General features: G+C 41.6%; 2 protein-coding genes and 1 long non-coding RNA gene across 7 annotated transcripts in view; 2 read left to right on the top strand and 1 right to left on the bottom strand.

Moving 5' to 3' along the window:
• Grm3 (glutamate metabotropic receptor 3) overlaps window positions 1-27,297 on the bottom strand; it is a 216,541-nt gene that overhangs the window by 24,518 nt on the left and 164,726 nt on the right. The window lies entirely within an intron of this gene.
• On the top strand, window positions 108-20,362 carry LOC128100128 (uncharacterized). Its single transcript, XM_052722255.1, has 4 exons — window positions 108-7,969; window positions 15,008-15,122; window positions 17,650-17,717; window positions 19,411-20,362. The coding sequence occupies exons 1-4, from the start codon at window positions 7,688-7,690 to the stop codon at window positions 19,603-19,605; spliced, it is 660 nt and encodes a 219-aa protein (XP_052578215.1). The 5' UTR covers window positions 108-7,687; the 3' UTR covers window positions 19,606-20,362.
• LOC128100130 (uncharacterized) overlaps window positions 21,871-27,297 on the top strand; it is a 39,861-nt gene continuing 34,434 nt past the window's right edge. For all 3 annotated transcript variants that reach the window (XR_008214677.1, XR_008214676.1, XR_008214675.1), the window contains exon 1: window positions 21,871-26,977. This is a non-coding gene — a long non-coding RNA (uncharacterized LOC128100130). The remainder of the gene's footprint in view (window positions 26,978-27,297) is intronic.

Here is a 27,297-nt window from a genome sequence, read left to right as displayed (position 1 = left end):
CTCTCTCTCTCTCTCTCTCTCTCTCTCTCTCTCTCTCTCTCTCTCTCACACACACACACACACACACACACACACACACACACACCCTGCATTGCATGTATGTATATGAATTCAGGGCTGACCACTTGGTATTGACTACCCAATTAGGGGGCTCATCCCCGAAAGACTAATTCTATCTCTCTCAGCAGTCAATCATTAGTTGCTTATGGTTCTTTGTCTATGGGTGAAGCCCATTAAAATTTCCTCTTTTCATATTACTTAGTTCTTGTTTAGGTAGACATTGTTGCGGGATCCTGGATGTAGTTTCCCTGTCATATGTAGGCGACATAACCTCATATAGCAGACTTCTGGTCCTTTGACTCTTACAGTCTTTCTGTCCACTCTTCTGTGATGTTCCCTGAGTCTTAGGTGTGCAGGCACTGTGTCAAAGAGGGAAATCTCAGAAATCCAGTCTCTTCTTGAAGGCTGAGGATTTCTAAAGCCTTGAAAGGTTTTCCTCCCTAATTTAGGGTTGGTCAGTTTGCAGAAATATGGAAAGACTGGTTGGGCAGTAACTGTTGTGTAATAGATCCTGATCTGGCCTTGAACGTGTTGAGTTTATCAGGAGAGGGCATGTTGGAGGGAGAAAAAAAAACTCAAGGCGTTTGTTTTAAGCTGCCAGGCTTTTGTCTTAGGTCAGAAGGGTGAGGAAGAAGCCGACCATCTTCGAAGCTCACCACCTTTATTACCTAGCTGTGGTCCTTCTCCCTACATCTGCCTACCAGAGAGTCGAACTCACCGTCTCTCCAAATCACCAATTTTGTGGTGATTTGTTTCAGTAGTAATAGGAAACGAATACACACAGTAAAATCATTTCTCACTTGTAACATGCTCTACTAATGAGGCTGTAGTTGGGTGCACTCTCTCTTGTCATGCTTTTGTGTGTAAAAGTTAGTATACTTCTAAAGGAGGACAACTGGTCAGAATCTTTTTCAAAATTACAGATGTATCCAAGTTTTGGCTAGGCAGTTTCCATTGGTGGAATGTATTCTAAAGATCAGTTAGGCTATGTGTTTACTGAAGTATTATTTATAAAAAAGAGACTTGGAAATGACTCAGTCATCATCAGTTGGGTTCATTAACAACAAATAAAATGTTACACAGATGTGAGAAGAATGAGGACATGTATGCCCTGTGTAGTATGGACATATTAGAAAGGAAACCTAAAAGTTGCATTGTTTTGTGTGGAAAAACAAAATATTTGATCAGCTATATTTTATGGGAGTGGGGACCATAAAGTTATTTGCTCCTTTTTTTCTATGAATAGAGGAGCTCGAGAATGATAACTAAGAACAGTGGCTATATTAGCCAGGAGATGGAAAGTAAACAGATTGGTGGCAAAGACAGGAGGTACATTTTTATTTTACAGTTTAGATTTTTAATAACATGGTTGCATTACCTATTCACATATGCTCTGTAATCACAAATATGATATCTATGAGACAGGTGGGAAAGCCTTCAAAAGATATTCAGAGATCAAGAATCAACTTTTGCTAGTGAGAGACCCTGTCTCAAAACTGCACAGTGGACAGCTCCTGAGGCATGACACCAAAGGATCTGGACTCCACACATGTGCTCCCCCACTCACCTGTGCCTGAGTATATACAAACACACAAACACACAGAAAATCATCTTTGTGAAATGACATAGCAAAAACAGAAATTCAGTGTAAGTATTGAAAGATGAATATAAGAAAACTCTCAGAGTTTGGTCAAAATGTTATGAGGAAAGAAGGGGATATAATAAAAAATGGATCACTTTGTTTTCCAGCAAAGAAGTGCCCACATGTGGGTGGTGGACTGGGCTTGGAGAAAGTGAGGGAAGATAATTTTATTCTTCCTTTTAAGTGTGCTGTATTCACATAAATATGTACAGATTTAATTTGGATAAGAAGTTACACAATTAAATAGAATAGTCAAGGAAGATCAAGTAAAAAAACACTTAAAAGGCAAATAGTTTGGAAAATAATGAAAGTATTTCAACAAGTCTTTGAAAATGTGTAGTGACTAAACAAATGATACTTTTTGTGGATTTTTCTTTGTGTATGTATGTTCATGTATGTGCGTGTATGTACATATATATGCATGTTTGTGTGTACATATTTATGCATGTATGGAGGCCAGAGGTAGAGAGCAGTGATCTCCCTTAATTCCTCTCCATCGTGTATTTTGAGATAGGATCTCTCCCTGACCCTGGAGTCAGCAGTCCTGGGGATTCTCCTGATTCTGCCTCCCCAACGCTAGGATCATAGCTCTGAGATTACAAGTGTGATGAATTCTGGGTTTGAACTCAGATTATTATGCTTACATAATTAATACTTTGCTGACTAAATTATCTCCCTAGTAGAAATTGTTCCCTAATAAAAAATTCACCTTTTACTAAATTTGTTAAACTATAAAATATATAACAAAATATAGTATAATGTCTAAATCCTTTAACCATAAAAACACCTTAAAGTCCTTCAAATGAATACTTTATAAACCCCAACAAATTTATTGTCAGAAGCACCCTGATTCTTAGTTTGAAATACACAATGCTACGTTTGTACCAGCATGAAAAAGAACAAAAAGAGATTCTAGAAGAAAAAGGTGAAGCGTATCTGACAAACACTCCGCTGTGAGGGTAGCCCTGTCCTGGAACCTTGGTTTCAAATACATTGGACTGGGCGGTGAGACAAAGCAAACCCTTCCATCCTGAAGTGACGTGACATGCAGTGGCAGAACAGCTGAGGTCCTTGTATATGGATTCTGTCACCTTCCGATACAGTCAGAGTTGCCTCCAGGTCAAACGACTCACGAGGGAGATAGTTAAGACCCAGTGAACTGGAACCACGATTATCTAACAATCAATTGCATAGTTCTTTAGTGTGGGAAAACTGGGGAGTTTGCTATTTCTCAAGTGGGATCTCACCAGGGGAGTAAGCACATTCGACATGGAAAAATAAATCACTTCACCCTTCATTGTATTGCAACAGCATGAGAGAATCCAGACTAAGCGGGGCAAAGAATAACAAACAGGAAGATGGAATACTTTTTTTAAAGACTCACTGCCTTTTCCTGAGCACAATCCCTATCCCCCTCTCCCTCTAATGCTGCAAAGCGAGTCCTTCATTTTCAGACACTGATCTGTCCTCAGGTCAAGACAGTGGTTTTTGGAGTAGCTTGTTAGTCAACTAGTACTGAGCTGAGTTCCAAGTGGATTTACTTGTAAGTTTTAGTACCAAGGCAACCAGCCCTCCTAGGACCCATTTGATAGAGATGGGTCAAGTCTATTTCTTAGAAACATCACAGGGCAATAGTAAGAGAAAATTAAATTGGTTCATTCTCTCTCTCTCTCTCTCTCTCTCTCTCTCTCTCTCTCTCTCTCTCTCTCAGTACTCCAATTAAGGTAAGACAGTAATAAGGCTCTTAGGAAGCCTTCAGTAAAGCTACATCGCCTTCATTGCTCAGGTTCACACCAGTAAATACTAATTAAGATGGCAAAAGCTACTGACAGCAACACGGCTCCGATTTTGAAACTGGAGCCTCACTAAGTGGCTGTGAACCTATCTGATGAGTTGCAGCAAAGACAATGTTAAGAAGAAGAAAATGTCATTTCCCTCCACAGACCATGGCAGAGGTCAGAGGTGAAGAAGCCAAACTCCTTTGGCTAGAGCAGACAAACTCTTTACAAACACCAGACAGCAAGATGATTAGAAACAATGAAGGAGACCCTGGCTGTCAATAATTAACTTTCTGATGAGGAGCAGGAATGCTGAAGCCATTCTCGTGGTTCTCGGCCCAGTGGAGCAGCTGGGGTCCAGGGCCACTTTGTCCTGGACTCAGTCTACCATGTGGGGAATGTTCAACTAGACCCTAACATGGACAGTGAAAGTGTCTGAGAAAAGACACTGAGGCACAGTGGCCTTTGAATGGGACTTCCTTATTAGATTTCCTGAAGAGTTAGCATGCCCAGGCTTCGTGGAAGGCTTTCTTAGGCTTCCCCTGTAGATTCCACAGCGCTGCCAAGACTGTATGAGCTTGATTCAGGAAGGAGCAATCTGATTTTAGACTAAGAATGAGAGTGAAGAGACAAGGTGGAGGAAAAGCGGGAGCAGGTACAGAAAGGTGGGAGCTCAGCCCCAAACTGAGGGCCGTCTCAGAGATTACCTACTAGGGTTTTACTCATATAAGCTGTCAGAGTGGTCACTCACTGATTAGAAGTGAGCTGAAGGTGAGCTGATTCTACTGGCATGCTTTTTTACCCTTTCCACCAGACTCTTGTCCTTCTCATTTTGTAGATAGTGACCCTTTTGTGTCGGATTTAATGGGTGCTTAGTTATAAAACCCTTTCACTGAGATATAATAATATTGATATAAAGTATAAATTATTTCACTACAAATGAACACACAACTATCACATCATGACTATTAAGATGTATATTTTCTTTTCCTTTGCTCCTGTCCCTATCACTTGACTCTCCTTTTTACTCAAGGGCAGCCACCATCCTAATCTCTGATGTAAGTGTATCAGCATGCTAGAGCTGCTGTCACAAAATCAGCATAATGGGTGGCTTGAAATTATAGATTTATTGTTTCACAGTCATCTGAAGTCAAGGGTTAGCAGGCCTGATTCCTCCGGAGGCTGTGAAGGGTGGCCTCTTTCAGTCCTCTCTTCTGGGTGGGGTAACTCCCCTGAAATCTTTGTCTCTTTGCCTATAGATCCATCACTCAATTTCGAACAAATGCAGTATACTCTTCCTGTGTCTCTGTATTTGTGATCAGACTTTCCTTTCTATAAGGAAACTAGCCATATTGGATTGGTGTCCACACTAATGAACTCATTTTAACTTAGGTAACTTCTCTCTTCCCTAATAAGGTCATATTCTGAGGAAGGAGCGTTATAAACTTAGCATAGCTTTTGGGAGGGAAAATGTAATTCATCCTCAACTACATGCTGTTTTTGCCTGATATTGAAGCTCATTTAAATGATGATATTGTAAAGTATTAGTTGGTACTGATTTTTCTTTTGGCTAAAATTTTGTGAGATTTATTCATGCATTGATGAAAAGATATAGTTAGTGCCTGCTATTTTATTCGTCTGAGGCTGGGTCTGATTACATAGCCCAAATTGGTCTTAAACTCACAATTCTGCTGGCTTAGCTGTCTGGGTGCTACGATTTCAGATATACACCAGTATGCATGCCAGGCTGCTTGGTTCACTTAAGACGTTATCTAGTATTTTATTATATGATATGGTATGAATACAATCAAAATACATTGTATGCTTGCATGAAATTTAAGTTTGAGTAGATGAGTAGATGATCTGAGAGATAATAAAGCTTCTATGGTTGTTCATGCTATTGAAAAAAGAGGAAAAGGAGAGAATTCCAAACAGGATGCATTGATGAGGGAGTGATTGCTGAGGACAAGTAGGTCAGGTCTCAATGAGTCCTTGAGGATCCATTGGAAGTAGGGGAACTGTGGCATAATACCACAGCTCACTGGTCAGCTTGGATGGGACAACTTTTTTTGTCATTAATTGATGGTTGCTACAGGAGTACTACTTCCAGGACATTTTTAACATGATATAGTTATAGACAGAGGATGCTACTATGACCTACAAAGAAAGTTCCTATAGAAAGTATCTGCAGGAAGACAGCCACAGAAGCTTTTATTAACAAAATACTGAGGGCTGGTGACATGGCTCAGCAGTTAAGAGCACTGTCTGTTGTTCTTCCGTAAGACCTGGTTTGATTCTCAGCACCCACATGGCAGAGAACAACCACCTGTAATTACAGTTCCAGAGTAAACACTTGGAAATATTATTGTAAGAAGTGCCTTTTGCAGTCTCACCTATGTTTAAATTTGATTTACAGAAATCATCTATCTGCCAAGATCTATCTCTATATATATGTACATATCATATATATATCATCTTTTATCTACCTACCTACCTACCTATCTACCTATACATCCATGTTATTCTGGACATGAGTAATTTTTAAATATGTTTTTGGCAAATACCTTTTGCCACTCTGTGGCCGACCTTTTTACTTAACAGCTATCTAATGAGCATAAATTATTAGTTTTAATTACAGTTAAATTTAAAAACTATGTCTCAACTTCTAATTTTCAAATCTTGATGACTAGAGATTTTATCCTTCTATCTAACGTCTTTTATGGTTATGAATGTCTAGTTCTCAAATGTGAGACTTTCGAGTGCTGAACACATTTCAGAAGAATGTATGTCGCTATGCTGCCAAGCCCTCCTTTGTGCTGACAATGTGCTCTGCATTTCACTGTGAGGAAACTGATCACAGTGCATTGTAAGACTGTCACTGTGTGCCAGTCTCTTCACTGGATCCTAAACTTCTATAGAACAAAGAAAATGATTCATTCATCTTTGTACTCTCATTAGGCAATGCTGAGCACATAATAGGTTTTCATTAATTGTTTCCCAAACTGATCATTAAACTTACTAAAATAACCCCAGGGTCTTTAAAATCATACTAATTTTGAGATATAACACAGACCAATTAAATATGACTCTGAGAAGAATTCTTGACACCTTTTTAATATTTTAAGCATTTATTATTTATGTGTGTGTGTGTGTGTGTGTGTGTGTGTGTGTGTGTGTGTGTGTGTGTGTGTGTTTGCATGCACACACATGTGTGGAGGTTAGATGACAACTTGTGGAAGTGGGTTCTCTCCTTCCAAATGTGGGTGCTGGGGAATGAGGTTTGGTGGCAAGCAGTTTTACATTTTGACACATTATTTTGCAGTCCATGAAAAGGTATAGGAGTGTAAGAACATCTTTCTACTGGCATCTAGTTAGAGGTTGGGGATGCTGTTGAATGTCTCACAAAATCCAACACACACTCTCATTAAAAACAAGTATTGGCACCACAATACAGAGATGTTTGCTCAGGGCAATGCATGTCTGGGTTTCTAGATGTATTTTGGAAATTTTGGTCCCTATTGTAAGTGGAAAATGGCTTTACCAAGTAAATTCTGAATGGTCTCATCATCTCATCATGGCTTCTCCATTGCTGCATTGCTTCCTGCAGAGCTGTCCCCAGCTTGCACATTTCCCCCATCTCCTTTGCTGTGGTCTTCTCCTCCTCACCATCACCCTCAGAGGAGTGAGTTCATTACACATTCCTCCTGCCTTCCCCACAGATCCCATTTCTCTTAGAAATTCAGGGTCCCTCCTTTTCAAGCATTGGGAAGCCATCACCAGCTGAACATCTCCAGTCAGATCCAAGAAAAGAAGCACACTCTTGTGTGAGGCAGGAGTGGGAGGCATCTAGTCTTTCAGAGCTGACATGCAGCAGAGATGTCTGTTCCTAAAGAGAGCCTGGTGAAGTCTCTGTGGGGACTTCCCTCCCATGTGACTTCCAGCCCCAGCACAACACTGAGTGTCCAGGAACACATGTGATATTGTAACACTCATCAATCATATCAGCTTTCAAAGGGAAATTGAAAATTGAAGACAAACTTAATTGGTACTTATGATTTTTAGTGTGTCTAGGCCATGTATTAGAGCATAAACAGGTAAACAGAGAAAAGGGAAAAGATTTCGTTAAAGCCAACATATGAATACATATCCAAGACTTTTTCAAAAGGAGGCTTAAGTTTCCCATTGTTCTGTCTTAGATCACTTCTTCATGTTCCAGAAGATTGAACTAAGCAAGCAGATGAAGGAAACCGGGAATGGACAGAGGATGAAGCCTGCTGGGGAAATCCCCCCCAGAGATGCCGTGATAAGTCCGCACTGCAAAGTGTATGAAAATTGGCAGCAGAGCCCACATTCTGAGGAATGCAGTGACAGCAACAAGAGCCTGCTTAATCAAGTGAGCGCTGCCTTTTTAAAAGCACCCAAGACGTCTTTATATAAAAGGCAGAGCAGCCGAAATCTTAGTCAGCCTTTGAGAATGAACGTGTCAAAGGTAAGTACAGTAGCTTAGTGTGCAGGAACTTAAATTTTCACGGGTAAAACAAATTAATTTCTATTCTGCCTGGTGCATGCATCTGACTCTCTGTGGCTTTGTGTAAAGAGAACACAACGGGAATAAATAACTTCTTCCAGAACGCTGGTCCATTGTCAAGCTGCCCTGTGCTTCTCAGCCACTGCCGCACAGCTTAGTCTCTTCACACAGAGGGGCTGCATTGTTGAACTGTAAGATTTCAAGGGACATTGTCAGGTCACCAAGCATATCTATCTGCTGCTTAGAAATCCCAAACCTGTGCCACCCTGAAAGGGTTTCTATGTCCCTGGAAATAAGCAGGTGAAAAAAATACGAATTTATTCTTTATAAAATTCTCTCCTCTCTGTGTGCCAGAATTTCTATTTTGAGCCTGAAGTGAATATTGCGAACCAAACTCTGGTCCTATATAAGAGCCATAAGTGCTCTTAACCACTGAGCCATATCTCCTGCTCCTAATAATGTTTGCAAGGCAGCACAGCACTAGCATCTCATCGTCCCATTTTGCAAAGCCTGAGTGACTTTCTTGTTGTACTAAGTGATGTCAGTAACTTGTATTCTTAGAGAAAAAGACATATAGGAAAGAGAAAAAGATCTGTGATCTATCAAGCTGGATTGGCAGAGGCACTTAGTCATCCTTTCATTCATTCTAACAACTTCCTAATCCCTGACTCTATCTCAATGCACCCCTCTTCCATCACATGAAACTCCATCTTTCCACTGTACAGTTTTAGTCAACATTCCCTATGCTTCGATATGTTCTTTCTTTCCGATAACACTTGAAAAACATCCTTCTAGGCCAGCACACACATTCCTTGCTCCATGCCTGGTTCTCCACTGGAAGTACCAGTTCTTGTCTTTGATTTCACATGTGTTGTGGAACATTACTTTAACTGTATAAAGGTGTGTGCAGTTGTTTACTATGTAAAGATGTGTTACATTTGTTTTTGCCTGCCTAAGACACCCAATTGGTCTAATAAAAAGCTGGACGGCCAATAGCTAGGCAGTAGAGGGATAGGTGGGGCTGGTGGGCAGAGAGAATAAGTAGGAGGAGGAATCTGGGCTTGAGAGAGGAGAGAGAACAAGGGAGAAAGAGAGGGAGACTCCCGGGGCCAGGCAGACACAGAGGAAACAGGGAAGTAGGTCATACAGAATGAAAGAAAGGTAAAAACACCCGAGGGAAAACATAGATGAAGAGAAACAGGTTAAATTAAGTTATAAGAGCTAGTGGGATAAGCCTAAACTAAGGCCGAGCATTCATAACTAATAACAAGTCTGTGTCTTTATTTGGAGGCTGGTTGGCAGTCCAAAGAAAACCTGCTACATACATATATGGCTTCTTTTCTTTGGCATTCATTGTCTTTCTCATTCATACTTCTTTCTGTATGAATTTTAAAATTACTCTCCCATAATCAAATATATTGTGAGCTTCTCAAGAGAACAAACTAATCTTTTCTGTATTTCAAATAAAACTGTAACCCAGGAGGCTGTGGAGATGGCCCAGGGATAAAGCCCTTATTGAGCAGGCATGAGGACCAGAGTTCACTCTGGTTCCCTACTTAGAATCCCAGCACTCAGGAGGCAGAGACTGGGGATCCCCAGAGAAATGGGGCTGGTTGGCTAGTCAAATCAGAGTTCTGGTTCAATGAGTGGCCTTGCCTCAGTATACAAATTAGAGAGTAAGGACCAGGGAAGATGACTGATGTCAACTCTGGCTTATACATACACATATGTGCACATGCATCTGCACACACACACATGTGCCTCCACATAAGAACACAAATATATACATGTATACCATGTACATACACATATAAATATGAAAAAGAAGTATAACACAAAGACAATGGGTTAAATTTAAACACGAGAAATGTCTGGCTTTGTAACATGCTATATTTTCAAAATGCCTGAATTGGTGTCCTTTCATACAATATTTAGAGAAAATGTTTATTCCCTTCTCCACTGGGACAATTGGACACAGCCGGAGCGAGAAAGTGGTGCAGTTTGCCTGGTCCCCACCTGGAGAACAGTTTTCTTGGTAACATTGAATTTCCACCCCTTTAAATGATGTCTTAGGAAGAATATGTTCTAAAAATGAGATGTAATTATCTCAAAAAATGTCAAGAGAGAAAGGAAAAACTTCTAGTTAGAAAGAAAATTATATAGAGAGATCTTTAAATCTGATTTTCTTGCATAACTGAGAGAGAAAATTTGTCAAAGAAGCTTGATAACGGAGAACACACCCAAACATGCCACATGTGGCCATAACAACCTCTACCCAGGACTCAGACCTCCGCTGTGATTTAACTTAATACGATATTTATTTGCTCCGGGTTTCCTGTCCTCTCGAGTTCCTTGGGGCTTGAGGCTGTTACATGCCACTTTCCCCACAGCCTGATGCCTTCACTGAAGTCTCAGCCTCACTGCTAACTGGCCACTTCACTTTGTGTGTGTGTGTTTCATGTGCACATATTGTGAACGTTAGATTTAGAGTTCAGTTCAGTGTCTAACATAAAGAAATGGTTTTGTGACTTTTGAGCAGATTGTTAGAGTGCCTGCCCTCCACCAGATGCTCAGTAAACACTTGTTGAAAAAAATTAATAAAGTAAGTGGGGGAGGGGCCTGGGCCTGTGGCTGAGTAACTGCTGTATTGACATTAGGTGGACGTCTGAGCTCCGGCTAAATGGCTTAAGTCTATACGTATGACTGCTATATGACTCATAGCAGTTCTTTAGAATTTAGACTTCATTTACTTAAATTACACTAAACCATTTACATTTTCTGACAGAACTTATTTCTTTCTAGTGAACAGAAATATTTGCTTGATCTCTGATCATGGGGCGTACATTTGCAGCACTGTACTCTTTCGCAGTTTGTGGGAATCATTTGTAATACAGTAAAGCTTTAAGCAAAAATCTTGCCTGATGCCGGGCGGTGGTGGCGCACGCCTTTAATCCCAGCACTCGGGAGCCAGAGCCAGGCGAATCTCAGTGAGTTCGAGGCCAGCCTGGGCTACCAAGTGAGTTCCAGGAAAGGCGCAAAGCTACACAGAGAAACCCTGTCTCGAAAAACCAAAAAAAAAAACTTGCCTGATTACTTCTCCTATATCTGGAAGTTAACACACACACACACACACACACACACACACACACACACACACCCCATACTGTGTTATTATATTGCTATAATCCTCTGAAGTAACCTAGTATATTTGAGGCTGATATTTAAGTCTTTTATCTGAATACTGGAAAACACTTGGGAGTGAGTTAGACAGTCTTGCATCATAAGGTACTCTAAACACGCTACGTTCTAATTTGTATGAAAACCTCAATTTAAGGCACCCATTTCTATAGTCAGTTTAAAACAGTGGTCCAGAGAGAACACCAGTATGGTGATATTTTATTTGTATTAAAATGTTATTTGTATGTTAATAAATAAAGTTGCCCGGGGGTCAGAGCTATTAGCAAGCCATAGGAAAGCAGGGCAGTGGTAGCGTATGCTTGTAATTCCAGCACTTAGTAGGCAGAGCTGGGTAAGTCTCTGTGTGTTCAGGGATACAGCCATTATTGGATACACATGCCTTTAATCTTAATACCAATCATGGAAAACCTGGAGGCCTATACAGACAGGCTGTGAGGAGGCGGTCATGTGGTTGGGTTTACAACCAATGAGAAGGCAGGACAGGAACTCTATATAAAGACTTTAACACAGGGGTAGCTCTGGTTCGGAGAGGTAGGACCACTGCAGGAGGAAGGGTAAGGTTTTGGCTCTTGGCTCTGACCTCTTGGCTTTCTTCTTTGCATTGGTTCTGTGTTTATTGTTTGATGGGAAGGTTGGATACATCTACATTACACACCAGTGCCTCCTCACCTGACTTCTCTACCCAAACATCAGAGCTGAGCTCTCCTGATGTTGTACCTGTGTTTGCATTACCCCAGTCATGCAGGCATTTTCAAACAAAAATGTGACATGCTTGAGCTGTGAGTGCCTACTCTCTCCTTTCCCACAACATCCGTACACTTGTTATATGTTACAAGCTAGATACCCCCTCTACATTAACAAACAAACAAACAGGAAACAAAACTGCCCCCAAAAGGAGTGGCTGCTGTTTAGAGTACACATTTAAAAACATTGTAAGAACCTGGTCATAGGTTCATGTTACAAAAGTCTGAATTTATGTTGCGAAACCTGAACCTTTCTCTTGTAATTACTGTTCCTATGGAAATCTTGGAAAAGGTAACTTTTGGAATGGTGAAAGAAAAATCTTTGAGGGGTTTAGGGAATCTCCATTCGATTCACCTAGAATTTGTCATGTATCATCCTTATACAATTATCTTCTATTCTTACTTTATTTTGATCTGTCTTCTGTAGATTGGGAAGGATTTAAAAAAAACTATTTTTAATATCACAAGCCTTTTCCACTTTAGACCTAAGCTTTAAAAACTTTTAGAAATTAAAAATAAATTAATTTATGTGTACTTGTTTGTGCCTGGTGTCTGTATGTACATCACGTTCATGTAGGTACCCTCAGAAGCCAGAAGAGGGTGTCAGAGCTTCTGGAACTGGAGTTACAGGTTGTTGTGAGCTGTTTAGTGTGGGTGCTGGCAACCTGGGTCCTTTGTAACAGCAGCTAGTACTCTTAAGCACTGAATCATCATCTCTCTGCCCCTCCACTTTAGAACTAGTAATGGACATCTTTGGAAGGAGGTGAAGATGGTCTATGATTTGGCATTCAAGGGTATAAACATCTTGAATTAAGTATCCCTGAGTATCACTGCAAAAATTGAAGTTTCTAGTCTAGTCCACTTTGTGGCTGCTGATCATGGACATTTGGAGGTGATTTTGCCCCTGATCCTGCAGAGCGGCACAGCATAAGGCCAGGCCTCTCCATCTCTAACTGTGGCTGCTAGAATGGTCAGTTTTCAATACCATTCCTGCAACAGTTTCAAAATTATCCTTGGAATACCGCTTCTTTTGTCAGCTTTAGGATGTATGATTGCCTTTCTTGAATGCACTGTATAGTGACTCATTCAAAGCACAAGTACAACATTTTTAAGGTAGCAATTGGAATGAATGGGAAGTCCTTTTTCAAAGCTTTGCTTGACAATGTGTGGTTTTAGAAGGAAGAAATTTACAAAAATCGGTGCAGAATAGAGGGGAAAGGTGAAAAACTAAGTTTTCTTAGATCCCCTGCTTCCCACATGTGTATAAAGACATACAAATAACGACAGCATTTCTCCCCTTTTTATTTTCGTCCCATGAATTCAGCAAAGGGCATCAAGCATCTCCAGCTGTGATAACTGCAGTGTAAAGTGAAGTGCTCTTTCAAGTGGGGAAGCTGGAGCAGTCTGAGGCAGCTCATGGGGATACGTTTCACAAGCAGATGCATCTTATAGGAAAGAAGCCTGAGACAGATGCTGAAGGGTCAGTGTATGAGGACTGGGTAAGGTCAAAACGTTTTACCCAGTTTTGATCAGAGGTTTGAACTGTGATTTAGGAACATGGGATCCGAAAGATAAGCTGTGATCAACAGAATATACCTGAGTACCCAGAAAGCTAACTTACCTATTCTGGCATTGTGGCATCAGACTTTCATCTTTTATTGCTACTTATTATGTTATATTTCTGGGATTTCAGTGTTACTGGGGATTGACTAAGATCTGGGCATCTGCTAGGTACTGACCCTCCCTCTATCTACTCCTCTGTGTATTTTCTCCACAGTTCTTTCTTTCAATCATACATGAAAGAAATTGTTATATGCATGCCTTTTGCTCCATATATGTTTTTCTGAGCACCCACTCCAGTAACTGTTCTTGTGTTTTACACCATGCCTTTGAATTTAACCTAATAAAGTGGACCTTTTTTAACAATTTAAAAAGAAGGGGATTTAGTCGGAATGAATTTGAGTTATGTAAATATTACTACGTGAAAAATTTCAGGACCCAAACTGAGGTCTACGTGAATCTTGCACTCGTTTTTAACTACAACATGCTCTGTCCGATCCTATTCTTGTTCTTAGATTGTCCAGCCTAATTTACATTTATCTTTAGTACTTTCTTTGGTGGCTTCTGAGTTCATCTCTGAGAGTTATTATCTCACAATGATTTAGTGGTCTCAGAGATACATAATAAGCACAGTATTAAGTGTTTGGTGAATGACCAGTTGAGAATGATTGAAGTTGGAGAGATGGCATAGTGGTTAAGAGCACTTGCTACTTTTGAAGAGGACCTAGGTTTGGTTCCTGTCACTCACATGGTGACTGCCAGTTGTCTATAACTCAGATTTTAGGGGGAGTTGATATGTCTTCCGGGTCCTCAGGAACCAAGCACACATACACACAGGTAAACGCTCTAATATACACAATTAAAACAGCCCAATCTTTAAAAAGAAAGGCAAGTAGTGCTTCTTTTGGCAAAATCATCTTCAGGTTATAACTTGAAGGTTTATACAAAGGTTTTTTGAGGAAGAATTCATTTCTTTCTGTCATCTTCATGGAAAGTGGTGATTCACACTAAAGACCATTATCTAGCCTATAACATAAAATAGCATCAGGCATGTCTTATCCTCTTTCTGGGTCTGGACTACACTCTGTTATTATTCCTAGCCACCTCTGGAGTCACATGACCACGCATGCACTGTCAGCAGTCAGGCAAAATGCTTAATCACTCCAGGGCCTTATGTCCTACATAATCCATGCAGACCGTGGTCACATAACCTGTGCACGAGTGTGGCATAGTCACATAAGCCCATATACGCATGTGTGAGGTGACCTACAGAAGCAGGCTCCACCCCTCCTCGCTCTCTCCCTCTCTCCAGAGGTAGTGTGCACCTCTCCCCTCTCTGTCTCTCCCCCCCCCACCTTCTTTCTCGATAAGCCTATCCACCTCCACTCTTTCTCTTCCCTAAAAAAATTCTTATAGTGGGTTCTGTTGTACCTAGTATTTTCTCACTCTCGGTAAATAATGCAGACAAATAAATAACATTGGTGCCATAACCAAACAGGCCCTCACAGTGCCCTGCACCGGGATCCTGAACCGAGGTTGGTTCATCTGCAACTGCCCACTTTCCATCTGCCTGGCTGCCGGATTACTTCGCACAACACCAGCTACTTCGATTGGTGAGTTTTCCCTTAACCAGTCAGCACAAACAGTTCCCTGTCGATCGTCCGGCATCCCTCTGGTGGTTTTGGAACTGAGGGTACCCCCGTCCAAGGTCTTTAGTGGCTACAGTCGGCTCTGATCACTGACTATCACCCCTGGCCATTCCCCATGGCTGCGGTCTGAGGCCCCATTTTTGTGCATTCTTATCCCTCAGACCCCAGGCTACCACGCCAGCCCTTGCTCTTTGCTCAATGGAATACTGAGTGACTTGTGCTTTTATTGACCCTCAGTTAATCTCTGGGATGCCTGAGATATCATAGGCATTGGATCCCATTTAATTTTTTATTGCATTTTTGTCTTTTTTTCTCTCTCCTGTAGCCATGGGAAATAAGGCCTCCAATCCCATAAGCTTCCCATATCCTATGGGATGTCTTTTAGAAACCCTCAGACCTTTCAGCTTAATGCCCTACTTACAGACTTCCAAGCTTATCCACCTCTTCACTAAAAAAATGGCCTAAATATCCCTTAGATAACAATAAAAATGGCACCTAAATGGCTCACTGGACCCCGATATTCTACAGGAGTTATCTCTTCTGTCAGTGAGTGGACAAATGGAGAGAGTTACCTTGTATCCAAGCCTTTTCTCTCTCAGCTCCAAACCCTTTCTCCCTGATTTCTGCTCACCTGCGCTCGTGCTCCTAGCTGTGCAACCTGAATCAGAGGAACCTCTCACTGCACTCTAGACCCTGCTAATGAACCCTCACCTTTCCAACCTCCAGCTCCTTCCTCTCTTCCAGTGACTGTTCCTTTGGCTCCTCCAGCCCCTTCCTCCCCTCTGGTCCTGGGCCGCTCCAACCACATGACTCTGGCTCCCATCTTACTCCTCCTGCCATGCATTCTCAAGCTGCTAAGGAATCCCACCCCAGTCAAACCAACCTGACAGTCATGGCCATCTTCCCTTTGTGAGAAGCAGCCGAGGTAGATGGACTAACTAAGGTACATGTCCCTTTCTCACTGGCAGAACTCTCTCAGATAGAAAAGAAACTGGGTTCTTATACGTCCAACTCTACCTCTTTTATTAAACAATTTCAAAATATCTCCCAATCCTATAGTTTCATCTTTCATGATATATACATGATCCTAACTAGCAACCTACTTCCTGAGGAGTGCAGACGAATCTGGGAACAGGCTAGGAGACATGCAGATGAGGTCCACCAGACTAATGCAGCACATCCTCTCGGAGCTGAGGCGGTCCCTGATCGTGATCCGCAGTGGGATTATAACACCCCAGGTGGCTCCCTATCTAGGGATCAAGTTATGACATGCCTCCCAGCAGGTCTTCGTAAGGCTGCCCTCAAACCAGTAAACTATGAAAAACTTCAAGGCATAGTTCAGGACAGACAAGAGGATCTGTCTCAATTTCTAGAGCGACTTACAAAGGCCCTCTTACAGTATACTAATCTAGATCCTGAGATCCCAGAGGGCAGACAGTTCCTTATGACCCATTTCTTTTTGCAGAGCTTCCCTGACATTAGGGCCAAACATAAGTGTCTGGAGAGAGGGCCTCTGACCCCTCAGGCAGAAGTCTTAGTGCTGGCATTTAAGGTATACCACAGGAGAGATGAAAAAGCTTGTAAACAGGAATATCAAATGCTGCTTAAGGCCATCTGACCAGCCACCCGAGGGCCCCCCGGGTCCTTGTTTTAAATGTGGCCAAGAAGGCCATTGGGCTCATACTTGCCCTGCCCCACATGGGCCACTGGGGCCATGTGCAAAGTGCCACCAAGAGGGACATTGGTCAGTCAACTGCCCCCGTGCACCTCATGGCATGGGGACATCAAACACAGATCACCCTCTAGCTGACCTTCTAGGCTTGGCCGTGGATGACAGGCTCTGGCCCAACAACTGTCATCTCCCACAGGGAGCCATTACAGCATTGGGGCGATCCACTTTTTTCCTTGTGGACACCAGGACCACTAACTGGGTCCTGAGGGAGTTTTGGGGACCCACCTCTCCTTGTCCTCTCCCTATTGTTGTGGTATGGAGACAACTTTACCTACCTCATCAGACCCCACCACTTAATTGTATTTTCAGGGGTATCCCTCTTACCCACATTTTTGGTCATGCCAACTTGTCCTGTGCCCTTTATGGGAAGAGAACTTTTAGCCAAGGTAGGAGCTTCCATTTCATTTGCTCCCCCCATTTGCCAGACCCCAGACTCACCAGCAGCTCCTCTCCTCCTCCTCCTCCTAGCCTTTTACCCCACCCCCAACCCAGGGGAATTCCTCCTCATACACAGTGACACAAACAGAGCCCTGCTCTCCTGAGTTCCAGAGGACACAGAGATCAACTGACTTGTCTTCAATTCCAGAAGAATAAGGTGTCATCCCACAATTGGACTCAATCCAACTGGATTGGGAACCCCATATGTTTTTCTTCCTAAGTCTCCCTCCACGTTCTCCTGTATCTACCAACCACATTCTGCTTCATCAGTTTCCCTCTGTATGTCTAATAACATATTCAAATTTCTAATTAACTACTCAGCTAACCGTCACAGGACCACCATCAGCCACAGAGTCGGAGGCGCAAGGACCATCAAATACACCCAGGCGGTAAGAAACAGTAACACTCCAGAGGTATTCACACCCCAGACTCAAAAGGGTTTGGACTTTGCAAAAACAGACTTTAATATAACAGTTTATGACTGTTAAATGCCCTCAGCAATCGATCACCTGTGTGTCCTGGATGCTGAGGTGATATAGAGGTAATGAAAGGAAACAGGTGCCTTAAGGTTTGTCTCAAGTAAAGATAGGAAGCCTAACTGATAACAGTGGAAAAAAGAAAGTATGTTCCAGAATTCTCTCTCTCTTTCTCTTGATATATTGCTGTGGGATGGTCTGTATGTCAAATGTGTTGCTGATTGGTCAATGAATAAATCACTGATTGGCAGTGGCCAGGCAGGAAGTATAGGCGGGACTAACAGAGAGGAAAATTGAGAGAACAGGAAGCTGGAGGGGAGACACTGCCAGCCGCCATCAGGACAAGGAAGATGTAAAGTACTGGTAAGCCACAAGCCACGTGGCAAGGTATAGATTAATAGAAATGGATTAATTTAAGCTGTAAGAACAGTTAACAAGAAGCCTGCCACGGCCATACAGTTTGTAATCAATATAAGTGTCTGTGTTTACTTGATCGGGTTTGAGCGGCTTGGGACTGGTGGGTGAGAGAGATTTGTCCTGACTGTGGGCCAGGCAGGAAAACTCTAGCAACAAATGGCGCCCAACGTGGGGCCCGAACCCACGACCCTGAGATTAAGAGTCTCATAAAGGAAACTGAGTTAAACCAGTATGTATATTTTAAAGATACTTTGACTTCAAAATTTGGATGTAAGGATATGTTGCTTTGGAAAAGAGTCTCTTTTGTTTCCACAGAAAGCAAGAGGCTATGGATTTGTTCCAGATTAAGACACATTAGGTTTGACCAGCCAAGACCACCTGAAAGGTCTCCGATGACACCATGGCCCAGATGATCCAACATCCAGAACCGTTTCAAGGCAACTGGCTCAGATGATACAGCCTCACGGACTACTCCATGATCCTAAAATTTTCTTTGTTTCCCCAAAAGATACAGCGCCCCCCTCCAGCAGGAAGTAGTAAGAGAAGCTACGCCCAAATTCCCAAATATACCAAGCTGACTTTGGAGATGTGTAAAGGTTAAAACCTTCCTTTTTAAGAAAAGAAAAGGGGAGGTGCTGTGGGATGGTCTGTATGTCAAATGTGTTGCTGATTGGTCAATGAATAAATCACTGATTGGCAGTGGCCAGGCAGGAAGTATAGGCGGGACTAACAGAGAGGAAAATTGAGAGAACAGGAAGCTGGAGGGGAGACACTGCCAGCCGCCATCAGGACAAGGAAGATGTAAAGTACTGGTAAGCCACAAGCCACGTGGCAAGGTATAGATTAATAGAAATGGATTAATTTAAGCTGTAAGAACAGTTAACAAGAAGCCTGCCACGGCCATACAGTTTGTAATCAATATAAGTGTCTGTGTTTACTTGATCGGGTTTGAGCGGCTTGGGACTGGTGGGTGAGAGAGATTTGTCCTGACTGTGGGCCAGGCAGGAAAACTCTAGCAACAATATATGACTCCAAAACTTTAACACTAACCAATAAAATACTGATAGCAGACTACTAAACACTATAATATCATAGCTACCAGCTCAGGATTTTAAATTCCCTTTGGTTGCTTCTTAATATGTCTAAAATTTGTCTCCTTTGTAAACTTAAAAATACTTTTGAGTTCCAGGGAGTCGGCTTGGACCCACCTGGACAGTCAGATCCACTTCAGCTTGTCGGGTCCAAGCTGTCAGATCCAAGCTGTCAGATCCAAGCAGTGCTGGACGATTCCACAGGGCTCAAAACAACAGCGAAGACAATCAGCTACCTCAGAACATCTGGCTACCTCAAGAAGCGGCCCTCCCCAGCCACCCCCAAAAATTAACCAGTGCCCACCAAGTCAGCTGGAAGCAGTTTTAAGAGACACGGTACCCCCATTCCCAATCACCCACCACCCCTAACCCCTTACTTTTTACAATAACAAAAAAAGGTGGAATGTTATTATTCCTAGCTACCTCTGGAGTCACATGACTGCACATGCTCTGTCAGCAATCAGGCAAAATGCTTAGTCACTCCAGGGCCTTGTGTCCTATGTAATCTGTTCACAGCGTGATCAGTGATCACGTAATCTATGCACATGCATGGTGTAGCTGTGTAAACCCATATACACATACACGAGGTGACCTATAAAAGCAGGCTCTACCCACTCCCGGCTCTCTCTCCCTCTCAACAGAGGTAGTGCACATCTCTCTCTCCCCCCTCCCCCCTGCACCTTTCTTTTTGGTAGGCCTACCCACCTCCACCTTTTCCCTTCCCTAATAAAAACTCTTACAGTGGGCTCCACTGCACCTTGCGTTTTCCTTCACCTGGTAAATAATGTCACCAAATAAATAACACACTCAATAGTTACTTTTGTGCTGTTAACTAGCTTCTGGATTAGTTTAAGATTATTCACTGGACCATTTCATTTTTCACAGTGACTTTTGAGAGCATTATCTGTGGATTGTTTTTAAATCATGTTTAGCATTTTAATTCTGTAATTAAAAATAATTGTCTTTTCATCAAGAGTTTCACCTATCTGTGGCCCTCACAAGCTAAAATAATGCACTGTCAATCAGGGTGTATCCACTGGTACAACAGTAGCAAAACTATTGTAGATATATACAATGTATTCCCTCACCCCCACCCCACTCCCACCCCTGAGACAGGGTTTCTCTGTGTAACAGCTTTGGCTGTCCTGGAACTCACTCTGTAGACCAGGCTGTCCTGGAAGTCACAGAGATCTGTGTGCCTCTCCCTCTTGAGTGCTGGGATTAAAGGCATGTGCCACCACTGCCCAGCTATACAATATATTCTTATTGGATTTGAGCCCCATTTCCCAAGAGACAACTGATACCTGCTACTGTAAATCTGATCAAGAACCTATGCCTGGGAGGTCCTAGGCTGTAAGTGGAAAATCTACTACTTGTTTACACCCATAAAACCATTTTTGTGTGTAGGTAGTGGGGGGAAGTTAATGCTGAGACTCATAAATGGTCATAAAAGTGCTGAAAATAAGTGACAATTGAGCACTCAGCTCTAAATGGAGCATCTGTGTCATGCTCTCCAAGGCTCAGAGAACATCTCAGAAGAAGGAGAGGAAAGAATTTAGGAGAGAGAGGAGTGCTGTCAAAGTGTCTTCTGAGCTCGATACGGCCTTTGCATCAGGAACTTGCACAGCTGTGATTGCTCACACAAGAGCTTCCCAGAATAGGAACCCTCAACATTTGATCACAGAGGAAGCCCTTTCCTTACTGAATGACTGTGGGTGGTTAATGGTGGGTGTGTGTGCGTGTGTGCGTGTGTGCGTGTGTGGTGTGTGTGTGTGTGTGTGTGTGTGTGTGTGTGTGTGTGTGTGTGTGTGGCTTTCTTTGGTGATCTAGCCACTGCTAGATTTTCCATGATCCAGTAAACAAATAATCCAGACATATTCCAATGAAATCATCCACAATTTCACTCAGAGGATCTCTCTCTCTCTCTCTCTCTCTCTCTCTCTCTCTCTCTCTCTCTCTCTGTCTCTGTCTCTGTCTCTCTCAAATATACAAAAGAACAGAAAGAAGGAGTGTAGGGCTTGTTGGGAAAAAAGCTTCAGTGAGAGAGAGGAGAATGAGGTCAATGGGGGGGGGGTGTCAAATTCATCATATATGAAATTTCCAAATAGCAACATCAGGACTATGTTTTTAAAATCAAGTTAAAGGTGGTGGATGGAAAAGCTAGAAGACCCTTTTCTTTAATTAAAGTTTTAGTAGAAGTTTCATAAGGTTAATTTCACTACTCTTCCATTTACCAAAACACCCCAGAAAGCCTAGATTTATGTACTTCCAGTGAAAAACATTCTTTTCAGCCTGGTAACTGACTTCCCTTCTTTGACTAAGAACCCTGACACCCCCACCTCTCACCCTTTTCTATGCTGCAGCTGGAGCGATCTCCCCAAAACTATACTTGCTACAGCACTCTAGTTATCAAAATTCCTCAGTGAGGGTAAAGGGTGTATCTCAAGAGACCAGCATTGGCTTGCAGATAAACCAAGGTTCAGATCCCAGTACCCCAAAAGACTAACAAAACCCTTTACTGCATTTTTTTTTTTTTTTTTTGGTTTTTCGAGACAGGGTTTCTCTGTGTAGCTTTGCGCCTTTTCCTGGAACTCACTTGGTAGCCCAGGCTGGCCTCGAACTCACAGAGATCCGCCTGGCTCTGCCTCCCGAGTGCTGGGATTAAAGGCGTGCGCCACCACCACCCGGCCTGCATTTTTATCATCATGAAAACTATTTCTCAATAAACTTGGTGCTTTTATAATAATTTTACTTCTCAACAAAGGGTTAATTATCATTCCTAATCTTTCCTTCTCCACACCATAAGTACACACCACTCAACTTTGGGGTCATTCTTCTTTAGGTCTTTGCTCCAGGAATAATGACAAAAATGTATTTCTGAAAAGCTTTTCATATTATTTTGCCTCTGCTTGCACATGTATTTTTCTTTGCCTGTGTCTTCATCTCTTGTGTAATCCTTATTTATGTCTCAAGGTGTGTCTTAGTTTTGTTGACCCTTCAATATTGTGACACATGGCATCCCTTTGTATGCCCATCATTCTTGATCTTATCTCAGATCAATGATTTATTTATCAAACATCTACTAGATGTTAGGGCTGAAAGAGTGAACAATATATTTATGATCCTTGCATAATACCAAATACTCTGGTAAGTTTTAAACAAACCAGAAGTGCTATAGAATATCAATTTAAACTGTAGCAAGCACTGAGACAAAAATTAAAACAATATAATAGCTCTGAGAGTGACAAGCAGAGGTGGTGGGGAGGATTCTTTAACAGTGTGGTCAAATATCACTTCTTTAAAGAAATCTTTTGTCAAGATGAGAAGGAGTCATCTCTCTCAAAGTTCTAGAGGAAGAAAATTCTAGTCAGAGAGAAAAGAAACACAAATTTTAAAGTAGGGCCATGCTTGCTACGTTTGATGGATGAAAGAAGGGAAGTGTGGTTGAGGCACAGAGAATGAAGGGACAGAAAGCAAAATAAAGACTTGGGGTTTCAGGGACACCAAACCGTCGATGGCTTTATGGCTTCCAGTAATATGTTTGTGTATTTTTCTCTTATCAATGAAAAGTACTCACAGCTTATGATCAGACTTTAATTTTTACTTAGTTCTTTACTTTCTTTAGTTCTTTGCAGACTTTACTTTCTCTTAGTTTTCAGTGAAGAATAAACTCTAGGAGTGTAAGAATGGAGATGGAAATTAACGAATGCCTAGGGTGAGGAATGAAGATGTTAGGAGGTGGGCACATTCGCATTATTTGTTATTTTATTTTGCCATTTATTTTTTTTATTTTGCCATTTCTTAAGATAGGATCTCTCTTTATATCCCAGTCTGTCCTTAGACTGCCCACCCTCTGCTATAGCCTTCCCCAAGTTCTCGGATTATAGTTGTACACCACATGCTGAGATGGCATTTTTATAGATTATATCGATTAACTTTTGAAGTGGCACTCAGAGAGCAGACTTGAAGATGATTATGGGTTTTCATTTAAAAATATTGATGATAATGAAATACGAACAATGGGTAGGAAAAATAGGATTTTAGTTATTTTTAAATTACTGGATTTTTTTGGGACAGTGTCTTACCATGTAAGAGAAAAGAGCCATCATTAGGACAGAGCACGGAACCGTAGTGTCTGGGAAGAGTCCAGTGCTGTCACAGAGAACAACATTTGGAAGCCCAAAGAAGGACTGGAGGTCAAAGTTCAACCAATGACAGTTAGCTATCTCCCACTATTAAAGTTGCTTGTCTATATTTGCACATTCTTTAGTAGATTCTAACTTCCCTGGTACTAGAGAGCATCAACTTTCTTCCTTCAATATATCGGTGCAGAGCCTATCCTACCGTAAGGTCTTAGTAATTATTTATTGAATTGATTAATGAACATATGACTTCTGGGGCTTCAGAAGACTCAACGATTCCTGACAGTGATGAGAAAAGTGGAGAGACGATTTTTGGTCCTTGCACTGACCTCCAGCCAAACTGTGCCTTAAATTTCCCTGAAGTGTAACTTGGGAGCTATAAAAAGCAAGCCCAACAGCTCATTGGATGGCATTCATTGAAGAATGATGGACAGCCAGGCAGAGTGCGCCATGCAGAAGGGGACTGGGAAGAATGACTGGGCTATCGTTTCCGTTAGTTATATATTCACAAATAAGCTGGGAATTGCGGCTCTGCTTTGATTCACCTCACTGAAAGTGAAAACGGAGAACTGAGTGTTTCCCCAAAGGAAATCTAAAACTGAATATAGCATAGATACTAATGGTGTTTTTGCTTAACTTTCAATAATGTATCATTTTATGATTTAATATCAATTCTAGGGAGATACATTAGAAGCGACACATAAAGCATTTAGAGTTCCTCGGAGAAAGCTATTCATAATTCTAAAATTATAGTGATAATTATTGGATAATGAAGATGTCTAAAGTCACATCTGAGCTACACATTGATAAGCTTCTAAATCTGCTTATAGTTCTAAATACAGAAAGGAAGATATTTTTATTCTTATACTACCATGTTTTCAATGTATTTACCTCATAAATTCTTACTCATATTTTAAATGTAGGAGTGTCTCAAATTCATATGCCTTGTTTGTTTTTCAGGGTCTTCCTATGTAGCCCACATTGGAATTACAGGTGTGTGGAATTGCGCCACCTCTTCTGAACTATTTCCTCTTTCCTTTCTTGAAATTTTCCTGAAGTGATTGTTTTTCCCCCTGTCAGCTTAACTATGCCAATGATTTCCACACATATATCTAATCTAGGAATAACCTCTGCAGTAGAGACCCAAATACTTACTATTTATTATAAATTGTTTTTATTTTCTTCTGCTGTTTTCATGTGGTGTGTGTGTGTGTGTGTGTGTGTGTGTGTGTGTGTGTGTGTGTGTGTGTGTGTGTACAAGCATTGTAGGTACATGTTGAAGCCCAAGGTGATGTCGGGAACACCCTCCATCAGTCTTTCATCTTATTCAATGAAACAGGGTCTCTCAATGAAATCTGTATCTCACCAATATGGCTAGTCTCTCGGGCCTCCTTGCTCTGGGAATCCTGTCTGCCTTTGGAGCCTGGAAATAGGGGTGTGCCACCATTCCTCCTGTCATTTTACATGGTTCTCGGCATCTGAGCTCCAGTCCTCCGGCTTGTACAGCATGTACTTGATTGACAGGGCCCTCTCCTGCGCACCCCAGGATGTAAATTCTCAAGGGTGTGACTTCATGTCTGCTTTATCCATGACTGTACCAACAGTTACTTGATGCTTAACAAGTTTCAAGAAATGTTTGCTGAGAGGTGATAATGATGTAACAGTGCTACATTTTTCTTAGTTTTGGCTCATTTAATTACTCAGTGTTTTTCCCTTGTTGATGTGCCCAATTCTGAAATCCTACATTCTTTCAAATGCCACTTTCTCCATGAACTAATGTATTCTTCCGGATGAAGGTAGCATCTCTTCTAGACAACCGTGAAGCTTTATCTGGTCCTTATTAAGGTCTTCTTTGGCCCGACAGATAAACAGATATATACAGATATACAGAATACAGAGTGATAGAATGAAATAGTCTCAATCTGTGATGAAAAACAATCTCTCAGGGGTTGAGGATTTAGCTTAGTGGTAGAGTGCTTGCCTAGCAAGCACAAGGCCCTGGGTTTGGTCCTCAGCTCCGAATTAAAAAAAAGAAAGAAAGAAAAACAATCTCTCTCTTCATTACTCCAGTTTGGCATCTTTTCACCTTGCTGGATCGTCTCATCTTTCTATGTCTGTTATTCTGAAACATGAGTTGGCAGTGGATGCAGACTGAGAGGTGGTTACTGTTCGGGAGGGGATCTGATTTCCCATAAGTTGTTGATCCAGGTTTGCCCAGGCAAGCCCTTGTTCTTGTGTGATCTGGCATCATAATGCACACGGCTCAGAAGTGTCTGAGCTGAATGACAACGTTCACCTAACGGGTAAGTCACTCTATATGGCATAACCGTTGATGGATTTCAAAGAGCTTTGTGTACAGAAAGATATAAAAAGAATGGTAATACGAAATCATCTATGATGTAAACATTTTTGTTATAGAATTTATATTTTCTTACCATGGTGGAAACTTGACCAACCTTATTTCCTTTTACATAAAGAGAGGGGTTATTATTTGCTTAATAATCTATAAGGTGATGTTTGGATGGGGAATAGCTCAAAATCAAATATACCAAGCAAAGATTGTCCCTTGTGAGGACTTACCATCAAAAAGCTTCAAGTCATCAAGGACCCCTGACTTTAGGATGTGATGTAAGGTATAGGGAGCCACAAATGCACAACAGCTCCCTGCTTAACCTGTTCCCAGGAAGCTTTTAAAGGATTTTCTCTGGTGAAATTCCTATTGTATAGACACACTTCTGTATATACACACTTCGTGCAGCAGATGGCGTGTTTGCAACAAATTGTTCTTTCTCTATTCCCACCCCCTCTTTGGAAACTAACCACCAGGTTTCTGCCAGAAACTGCCACATTCAGGGTGACACATGATGCTGTTAAAATAAAACATAAAGGTTAGAGTAAGATCGGTGATGGGTCCTAAATTGAACATTGGTTTCAAGAAACCACCTCTATAAGAGTCTAGAAATGAATAGTCCATAATATGATGAAAAACTCCAGCTGACATCAAAGGAACCTCTTGCCTTCTTTTTAAAGAATTCTGTTTAATTCATAATTCAAAGAGTCCGTGAAACATTCTGGAAACTTTTGGAGAGATATCAGCCCTTCAATTCAAAATGATGCACTCTGGGAAACGGTGGTGCCAAGGTGGCAAGCCTACTAGGGAATTTACACCAGCAATCAATTACAATTACAAAGGGGATTAAAACAGGACTTTAAAGAGCCGAGCTCCACCCTCAGGGCTCCCAGCTGTGTGGTAAACATAGCAAAGGAGCCTGTAATTAGAGGAAACCTGTAATTAAAATTTTCGACCCTCTTAGGGAGACACTCTGAAGGCTTAAAGGGGTAGGAAAGAACTCCATTTCAGTGGTCTTGGGAAGGTACTTCATGTCTTCAAGAGAATCTGTTTCTTCTGATATCATCAGCCCCGTCTTGTGCTAGTTTTTCTTTTAAGTCTATATTGCTCCTACTGTTCAGGAATAATTTGAAGGATTTGCAAATCCACTGCTGGAGACTGATTACAAAAGAGGTGAGTAAATTCTGTCTGTGATAGTAACATAGCCATGGAATTTAGAGCACACACAGACTTCAAGGCATAGACCTCATAAACAGTTGGTACGGTTTTGAGCATGCTCAGCAGGTTTTCTGAGCAGTTTTAAAAGTTTATCTATACTCACAAATTGGAAGAGCTTAACACCCAAGGTAGGGGGTTAAACAGAATGGTGCAATGAGGATTATCTTAATCTTTCCCTTTCAAGATCTTACCTTCAGCAAGTCAAGTGCTGTTAGGGTTAACAGGAAAAACATCACAGATCTCGGTCTGGTTTGAATAGCCCTGGCATTTTCTTT

Source organism: Peromyscus californicus, unplaced genomic scaffold (assembly GCF_007827085.1).
Source record: "Peromyscus californicus insignis strain IS unplaced genomic scaffold, ASM782708v3 Scaffold_6__1_contigs__length_162567912, whole genome shotgun sequence".
NCBI lineage: Eukaryota > Metazoa > Chordata > Mammalia > Rodentia > Cricetidae > Peromyscus > Peromyscus californicus.
The sequence above is the reverse complement of the archived record's forward strand: the minus strand, read 5'-3'. Positions and strand labels throughout refer to the sequence as shown.

What these genes read in the sequence shown, in the direction of transcription:
- LOC128100128 (XM_052722255.1), top strand. Translation starts at nt 7,688, where the DNA reads ATGTTCCAGAAGATTGAACTAAGCAAGCAGATGAAGGAAACCGGGAAT. An exon ending in AACACCAGCTACTTCGATTG is followed by an intron (nt 15,123 to 17,649) that starts GTGAGTTTTCCC and finishes TTAACTACTCAG; the next exon opens with CTAACCGTCACAGGACCACC. An exon ending in CCATCAAATACACCCAGGCG is followed by an intron (nt 17,718 to 19,410) that starts GTAAGAAACAGT and finishes TTTGAGTTCCAG; the next exon opens with GGAGTCGGCTTGGACCCACC.